Here is a 9069-nt window from a genome sequence, read left to right as displayed (position 1 = left end):
CGTATATTTGCAACTTGATTTAGGTTTCGTTTGAGACAACTTTAGAACATAATTTTTTTCTGCTTTTAAGAGATTTTTATATTAAAAAATAGCTTTACAAAGCATTAAGAAAGCCGTCCCAAATGAAATCTTGATTTTCATTGTGTTCTTAAACTTGTGTTGAATTTAGCGTGTATTGAAATATTTACTGCAATAGATATGCTTTTTAATATTTTAGAGTTGTATGAAAAATTTTCAACCCAATATAAATTAAAGGCTGCAGCTGTGAAGCATTGGATTTTCGATAGGTGGTCCAAACTTTTTTTTTTCGGCGGATATTTTTTACTGGAAACCTGGCGGAAACATTCAAATCCGCCAGAAATGAGCTATTTCCGTCGAAAAATTCACCGACAATGGGCAATTTTCCTATTGTAAATATTGAATATTGATAGTTAGGGAATTTTGGGTATGGATTGGTATTGGAAAATGGTTGATACATTCATCTTCTTGCTAGGAGATGGGATTTACTGCTTAAGGCTAGCGTTTGATATCCCCTATTGGTAAACATCAAATAGTAGTGGGATGGGAAAGGTGGTTGGTGTGGTCTTCCTCTTGATATAAGGGGGAGGTTGGGTGACCTAGAAGCTAAAGAAGTTTAATGTGCATGAAATTAGAGACGATCAATTGGTGTCTCAAAATACGTAACTTCTCAACTATTAATCCAAAATCATAAAAATGCACTACCTTTAATTCTCTAATGTCCCAAATCTTTAGTATGAAGTTCTTTGTTATTTTTCACCAAATAAAATATAAATTTTCAAGGTGTGTTTTTATCTCTAAATCTATCCAAAATATAAATTATCATTTTATCACCATTCAAATATCTCTTCTATCACAATCCTATAAACCTTATATCAAACATCTTTATTTTTTTATTTATTTTTTCTTTTTTCATATAGCCCTTTTGTTTTCATTTTATTTTCTTAATTAAATCATATTATTAAAATACTTCCAATAGGTATATGGGAGATCACCATTTTACTTCCTATGCTTTGGTTTTTTTCCTAAGCTTTAAAAATTACACTGGCTGGTTCAACCAGTTGAATCGTGAACTTGCTAGCCAATCGGTTATAGTTTACTACAAAACCTTTTGAACCAGGGGTTCGATCATTGAACTACTAAATCGGCTCCGATTTTGAATAACCGTGAGGTTCATTTGAAAAATAATTTGAGTCGTTCAGATCAAATCAGATGGCCTAAAATTAACTAAGGTAAAGCTTATACAAAATAAAAAATAAAAAACACTCTACGCTTTTCCTGTTTGCCTGACTCGCCGTTTGTATCGCGAAGCCGCAAGGAAGAAGGAACAGAAGAAGAATGTGCCCGACTCCTCTCCGACCCACTGCTGTGAGTTCATCACTTCTTCTCCTCGGCCCTCGCTCTACTCCTTCCTCCTCACATTCATGTGTTCTTTGATTCTTCAATTTACTGTTTATTTTGAAATGCTTTTTTATTAGTATGTTGTTTTTTTTTTTCATTTTTTGTGGTTGGAATAACAACTTTATTAACTTTAATAACTTTCTTAAATTATGGAAAATTAGGATTATTAAAAGAGAACTACTAATTTAAGAGTATTAATGACCACTGAGCTCTTCACAGTGAATGGATCTGCCACCAAGTTCTTTATAATTGTTCAAAATAATTATCCTAAAATTTAAATAGTTATTAGAAATAATAAAATAAAAAAAATAAAATGCAAGCAAATTATTAACATGCATTAATTTTAGATTCCAAATTGAAATTAATGCTGAAAATGATTTTTCTTAATTAGTATACCAAAAATCATTGAATGAAATTAAGATACATAGCTAAGAAAAACCAATTACATGCTAAATTAGCCCAAATATAGAATAGAAAGGCATGAATAGGTTCAAAATAATAAATTAACACTCCTAAAAAATATATTCATGAATTTTTAAAATTTCAACTATTTTTAATATAAAAAATAAGGCTTAAATTAAATATTAAAAATAAAAAATACATAAATAAATCATTAAAGGATTTTTTAGGGGGATGATCTTAATATTCATGATTTATTAAAGTTAAAAAAACAATATATGAATGTGGTGATATAGGTTCAATTCTCCCTTTTAATTTTTTTAATTTTTCAGAAAAAAAATCTCAATTATCTTTCATGAGGAACTTTTAATGATGCATTAATTTTAGTGATGCCACAAAGATAATCTGACAGTGATTAGCTAACTAAGCATTTTGAAAAGAATTAAGTAACAACTGTTACATTTCTTTCTAAGCAAGCCCATTAAAGAGTATTAATTATTATAATCTCTTAATCTAACAAACTAATTAATTATTATTTATGATCCACAATTTTCTTAACACAATGCAATAAATTTGGCAATATAATAAACTATTCTTAATAAGCAAAGTTTGACTCTTAGAAGACTTATGCTTTTGTCAAGGGTTTATTAAAATGTAGGTTGCCTTTAGTCTATTGGTTCGGAGTTTTTTTTTTCTTAATTAGTCTATTGGTTCGGAGTTTTGGCTTTCAATCAAGAAGTATTAAGTTCAAATTTTACGTATGTGATGTGTGTGTATTTGTCAGGATTGGCCTAAATGCACCCCCCAGCTCCCAATCAATACATATTGAGTTCGAAGGTTGCGTATGTGAGTTTATCTTAATTGATGACCTTATTTAGGTTTTGTTCGGGACATTTTTCTCACTGCTTCGTAAGCAACTTTCTAGTACAAAATTTTAAATTTTTGTACTAGAAAACTGCTTTAAGAAGTATAAAAAGCAGTCCCAAATGAAACCTTAGTAATCATAAGATTACAATTGACTTTATTGTTGTATCTCTTGTCACTATGCTCAGGATAAAATATTTTTTCTTACCTTTTTGAAGTGGTACATTCATAAACTAAGCATACAAGCTTAATATAAAGTCATCATATATGATACTTCATTATTGATATAGGTTCGTATTTAAACCAATTTTTTTGATGGTTCGCACTATTTCCTTTTATTCAGTGCAAGAGATATTTATAGGGGAAGCATCACTATGCATTTTTCATGGCTTTCAAATATAATCTTCATAATATTTTATTATGATCTTTATTAAAATAATGATATCAATATAACAAAAATAAAAAAAAACAAATCTGAGAGCTAAATATGGTGGTTGACCCACCATTGCTTAGCTTGGTTGGTGGGCGAGTACGGTTGGGAACCCCACAACCAGTGCTCGATTTCCCTCGAGTGGCAGTGCCTCTTAAGTTGGGCACAATCAAATGCAGGTCAGAAGGTTTCTGAGATGCTATCCCGTTCCAAAAAAAAAAATTCGGCGGTTGTATGTGTCCTTTTAAGAATGGGACAAGAAAAATCCTATATATTTTTAGCACTTAATGCATCATTATTAAGAACATAGTAAGATCTAATATCTAGCTAATTTTTTATTTACCCACAGTAATCATGATTGAATTCCTATGCATGTGCTACGATGGCCTAAGCCGTCCATCAAGGCCAATAGTTTTTTTTTTTTTTTTTGGTAATTAGGGGCAAAGCCCATTCATTAAACAAGTAAAAAACAATTACAAGTAAGAAAAAAAAAACAGGCGAGCAACAATACTCGAACAAAAAGGAGCAAGAGCTCGAGAGCAACAGCAACACCTGCAAAACCAAAACCTATAGCAAGATCCAAAAGCCAAAGAAACAAGAATAAATGTAAAAATGCCTGAACTCAGGTAGAAAAAAAAAACTCTCGTAAAAATGTTGCGAGCTCATAATAAAGTGGCTCCCTTGGTTGCCTGAAGACCATCCAAAGGAATGCCAGGACGGGACAACATCATTGTCCAAGTCATCAAAAATCCCATCCAGATTTGCATAATTGTCACACAACCACTTCGCAAAGGCATTCAATGAAGGTATCCCCAAACCTCTCCTGCCATCTTAGGCTTGCAGGTGTTTCCCCATGAAATAAGATGGAGCTTCTTAGAGGAAGTGTCGCCAAAATATAAGAATCTAGCGGCAAGTTTGTCTATTTGCTTACAACCGCTCTTAGGTATTATGGCTCCACGAATCCAATAAACAATAGTGTTCAAGGCCAATAGTTACTAACGAGAATGAATGTTATCGAGTGGCATAAAAGAAATTTATAAATATTTTTAACATACATAAAAAGAATTATAGTTGTTTTAAAAGTTATTTACACAAAACTTTAAAAATTATTTTTATCCAATTAACATATTAAGTTTGATTAAATAAATATTTTAGAAATTTTTAATATATAAATATCTCAAAATATTTATCAAAGTTTAAACAAACACCAAAATGAATTTTAATATAAAATCAAAAAATTAACCTATATATATATTTTTTACATTATGCTCTTTAAATTAAATTTAAATTACACTCTTTTTATTTAATTACATTTAACACCCACTTTCTTAAAAAAATTGGTCGAATCTCGAAGGACCCTCTAAAGCCCGAATATGCCCCTCACTCATGGAATCTCCATTCTACCGACGCACAGATTCCCCGATTCGCTGCATATTCTCCTAACTTCTCACTATCTCTGTAATTTTCTTTTATACCCCCCATAATCTTCAATATTTCAACCCTTTTATTATTATTATTATTATTTTGATTTTGCACAACCACTTGCACTACATGTTCCACATTAAAAAGTTGAGTATCTTATCCCACCATTAATATTATTATCCTTAATTTGACATGTTCTCCAACGATAGCTCTCACGGGTCCAAAAAATAATAATTTTAATTAAAATATTTAAAAAATTACCGAATGAACCAAAATTATTAATTTTCTAAATATTGAATTTTTCTATAATTTTATTTAGTTATACATATTTATTTATCATGTTCTTTTAGGATTAGTTGCGAACTGCTGCAATATTTTATAAAATCATTTTTGAAATTACTGCAAAAAATAACATAGTTAAACGATTACTAAAATCAGCTTTCCATTGTAAAACCTTTTGAAAAATAATAACAAAATAATAGTCAATCAAAATTATAATCATTATCTTCAAGCAACTAGAAAGCTGTCCCAATAAAACTGTCTCAAATAGAAAAAAATATTCTATGCAGATACCAGACTGTCCGGAGACTAAACAGAACACACCACGTCATCAGGCACAGAGCAATACCCAACATCGATACCGAGCAAAAGATGATGTGCCGTGTTCATGTTTATCTCCCGTTGCAGTCTGCTGTCCGCACATAATAATTTTTTTCTCAAATAGGTTCTTAGGTTTACTAATTTTTAACATAAATTTTTTATATTAAAGAGTTAATTTAAAAACAATGAAAAAAGTTTTAATAGTTGCAATATGTGGACCCGTTTTGTTTACAATAGAATTGGGTTGGGCTGCTGACCAAAAAAGCCCAACAAACCAAGTATGTGGATCGGCCCGCCCATTGTTGTTTTAATCGGATCGGATCGCTGACGTCAGCGGCAGCACAAGGCCGCCCAGGCGGCCACGAGAATCCGCAGCATCGCACCGCCGAATATTCAGGACACATCCCTTATAAGATTCGTTTGCGTACGCGACGCCTCGACCCCGATTCGATACCCTTTATCTCTCCGCCATTCTCCTCTCTTTCTCTCTCCTCTTTCTGTCTCTCTCTCTCTCTTCTTTTATTGTTCTTCTTTTCCTTCTTGGTGAAGGCAATGGTCATGGCGGAATGGAAACAGAGGCTCAGCGACTTCATTTCGGCGCTCGAGGAAGAGCGCCGCAAGATCCAGATGTTCTCCCGCGAGCTCCCCCTCTGTTTGCAACTCGTCAACGAAGGTGCCGATCAAATTACGCCTTATTTGCTGGTTTCTAGGGTTTTGCTCTTCTTCTGCTTCTTTATCTTTCTTGGTTTGAGCAGCGATTGATAACTTGGAGCGGCAAGTAACGAGCGATGAGGTTTTCGGAGATAAGTCGGTGATGGAGAAGGGAGCGTCTAATTGTAAGCAGGATTGGCTCAGATCTGCCCAGTTATGGAGTCCTGCGGCGGCTGATAAACCGCCGGCTGAAGGGGTGAGCAAGGATTGGTGTTTTTTTGTGCTGATTTGATTTGTTGGTGCTCAAATTGTGGTGGTGTTTGTTTGATCAGGGCACTTTGAGGAAGCCGGTGGCTGTGAACGCGACGAGGGTTGGCAGAGCCTTTCAGCCATTTGAGAAAAGCAAATTGATGCCGGCGGTCCTGGCGCCTGCAGAGGCACCTGCGGTTAGCTCCACATTAGGAGGAAAAAGACGGGATGGTGGTGAAGATTTGGAGAAGAAGGAGGCGGAGGAGGGTCGGTCTCTGGCTACTGCACAGTCTAATAGGAAGCAGAGGAGGTGTTGGTCGCCTGCTTTGCATCGGAAATTCTTGAATGCTCTTGAACAGCTAGGAGGCTTCCACTGTGAGATTTGCGTCATTTCATGATCGAGTGCTTATTCTGAATTTTTTTTTCTTTTGATTGGTGTTTTGAAAGACGATTGCTTTTATGTGGTGGTTGCAGCGGCAACACCGAAGCAGATCAGGGAGATGATGATGGTGGATGGCCTCACTAATGATGAGGTGAAGTCCCATTTGCAGGTAAAGATGGTTTGGTTGATGCATTATTGCCTCACTATGTTATGACTGATTAATGCCTGTGATTGTTATTTAATGATTTGGTGATGAGCGGATAGAAGCTTCTTTTCCATGGTGACTCCTCTGCGTTAATGCTCGTCTCCTTGTAGAATTGGTCAAGTTCAGGCGATGTAGAATTCCAGAATTGAATAAAGATCAGAATTTTGCTTATTCAAACAATTCTATTTGCGCCTTTTGTGAATCTCTGAGTTATTTTTTTGGCTGGTTATGCTAAAAAACTTGCATGAATTACCATATTAAGCTATTTTTTGGCTGCTTATGCTTTGCACTTCTTTGTAAGATCCCATAAATTTATTAGTGTAGAAAAACTTTTAAATATAGGAGTAATCTTCCTAGAAAGTTATATTTGGAGGACAAAATTGTGAAAGTTTTTAGATCAAAGTGAACAATCTCTTAATGGATGAGAGTTCAAACTTTCAGTTTTCTTATTCATGAAGAACACCTGTCCGTTACAGAAATATCGTCTACATATGAGAAGGCCATTGGTTACAGTTCAGAGCAGCAGCAGCAATAGCACTCAGAATCAACCACACTTTGTCTTGGTAGGAAGCATCTGGGTACCTCCAACGGCAGCAGCTCCTGCTGCAGCTACAGCACAGCAAGCTGAAGGTAGCAGTGCTGCTTTGAATGGAATATACTCTCCTGTTCCATCTCTGCCTCTTGAATTTGGATCGGAGGAAGAGCAACCAAATAAGAAGCAACAAACAAGTAAGCACCCTTTCATGTCGTTGCATTCACAACAAAGGTGCAGCCAAGATGATGGAAGTCTTGTAGATGATGCGGCTACCATATCCAATTCTTCTAGCACATCCTTCTCATCACAGACCACATCAGTTTAACCTCTTTGTGAGATCCTTGAAGGAGAGTATGATCTTATGCTTTGTTTTTTTTTCTGTAAAATTAGAGCTACATGTATACCTGTGTTTATATTTGCATGTACCACCAAACTTATTTGAGATTAGACTGAAGTCAGATGTAGAGTTCTATGCAATTTTGCAGTTCTAACATTTATATGGATATTTATTTGGGCTTTTAATACTGTTCTAGTGATGTAATCAAAAATTTGGGAGAGGGACCCAAATTTTTGATCACAAAAAAACAACTCTTTCTAGGATCTATTTTTTTTTTTTTTTTAGAAGTGATAAAATATTTATTTGGATATTTATTTGGGCTTTTCATGTTGTTCTAGGCTTTGATTTCATACTTTCACATAAAGTTTTGAAGGATTTGTGTTCTGGCATTTTAAGAAAGTACAGGTATCATTTAGGCTTCGTTTGGATTAATTATTCTGTGCGGATGTCGAACGCCGTTCGGAGGCCAACCAGAATGTGCCATGTCACCTCTTCGCATGGTATCGCGGCTCGATACCACTGATGTGGCGCATTCTGGTTGATCTCCGGGCAGCATTCTGCGTCCGGTTTCCGCACAGAATAATTTTTCCTTCGTTTGGGGCGGCTTTCTTGCTGGTTCTTGAAACAGCTTTTAAGTACAAAACTTTTAATTTTGGTACTAAAAAGTTATTTTAAGAAGCAGCAAGAAAGCCGCCCCGAATGAGGCCTTACTATCTCAAAATTTGGCTTTTATGTTATCCCGGACAAGATTATGGTTGGGGTTTGGGTCAGATTAAGTGATTGGAAAAAAGATTTGGTAGATCTATGTCATATCAGTTCGGTTCAGATCAACTTGAAAATAATGAGTTCATTATTTGATTTTTCTTTTCATGAAAAACTAATCAAATTGTAATTTTTTGTTAATTATTATATCCAAATCATAAACTTTTGTTAATTTCAGACCAAGTTAACACTAACTCATCCCGTCGTGCCGAGTTAAGTTAAGATTTTTTAGTATGATTCTATTATTAGGACTTGAAACTTCAAATCGAACTCCTTAGCTCCTTTTTAAGTGGATGGAGAAAATTTTAAACTATGTTTATTAAATGTTTCATTTATGACTGTTTTTTAAATCATTTTTTTTTAATTTAAATTTATACTAAAAAGTTATTTTAAAATCAGTAAAAAAGCTGTCTCCAATGAAGATTAACACTAGAATCACAATTGGTCATAACACAAGATTACACAGCTCACCTTGACTTGTTGGTTGAGAGCTTATGCTTCCAACTAAGAGGTCTTGGATTCGAGTCTTTGTGTATGCGTTGTGTGTGTGAGTTTGCCTTAAATGGCCTAAATGTCCCCAAAAAAAAAGTCATAACACAAGATTTGAAAATCATCAATTAAAGTGATTTACAAATGCAAAAAATTATTGTTTTGGTATTTCAAATTACTAAACATTTTATTTTGTATTTTTTAGATTCAAACCAAGTACTTAAAAAGTTGGATACATAGAAAAGGAGCGCAAAACAAATTTTCTAAGGCATCAAGTGATCAAAATTATCATAATGAGCAAATCAAACAAATGATCATAAAATAA

The 9069-nt window shown here is 34.2% G+C and overlaps 1 protein-coding gene across 1 annotated transcript; it reads left to right on the top strand.

The window, feature by feature from the left end:
- Positions 1 to 5568: 5568 nt before the first annotated feature.
- LOC110115033 (transcription factor NIGT1) lies at positions 5569 to 7673 on the top strand. Its single transcript, XM_020848135.2, has 5 exons — positions 5569 to 5807; positions 5890 to 6041; positions 6118 to 6409; positions 6509 to 6585; positions 7098 to 7673. The coding sequence occupies exons 1-5, from the start codon at positions 5687 to 5689 to the stop codon at positions 7479 to 7481; spliced, it is 1026 nt and encodes a 341-aa protein (XP_020703794.1). The 5' UTR covers positions 5569 to 5686; the 3' UTR covers positions 7482 to 7673.
- The last annotated feature ends 1396 nt before the right edge of the window (positions 7674 to 9069 follow it).

The sequence above is a fragment of the Dendrobium catenatum genome, unplaced genomic scaffold (assembly GCF_001605985.2).
Source record: "Dendrobium catenatum unplaced genomic scaffold, ASM160598v2 fragScaff_scaffold_1510, whole genome shotgun sequence".
NCBI classification, from domain to species: domain Eukaryota; kingdom Viridiplantae; phylum Streptophyta; class Magnoliopsida; order Asparagales; family Orchidaceae; genus Dendrobium; species Dendrobium catenatum.
Note: the sequence above shows the minus strand (reverse complement) of the source record. Positions and strands in the feature narration are given on the sequence as shown.

Excerpts from the sequence above, each read along its gene's own strand:
- LOC110115033 (XM_020848135.2), top strand. The coding sequence starts at position 5,687 with ATGGTCATGGCGGAATGGAAACAGAGGCTCAGCGACTTCATTTCGGCG. Across the intron at positions 5,808-5,889 it reads TTTGCAACTCGTCAACGAAG|CGATTGATAACTTGGAGCGG; the intron begins GTGCCGATCAAA and ends TGGTTTGAGCAG. Across the intron at positions 6,410-6,508 it reads ACAGCTAGGAGGCTTCCACT|CGGCAACACCGAAGCAGATC; the intron begins GTGAGATTTGCG and ends TGGTGGTTGCAG.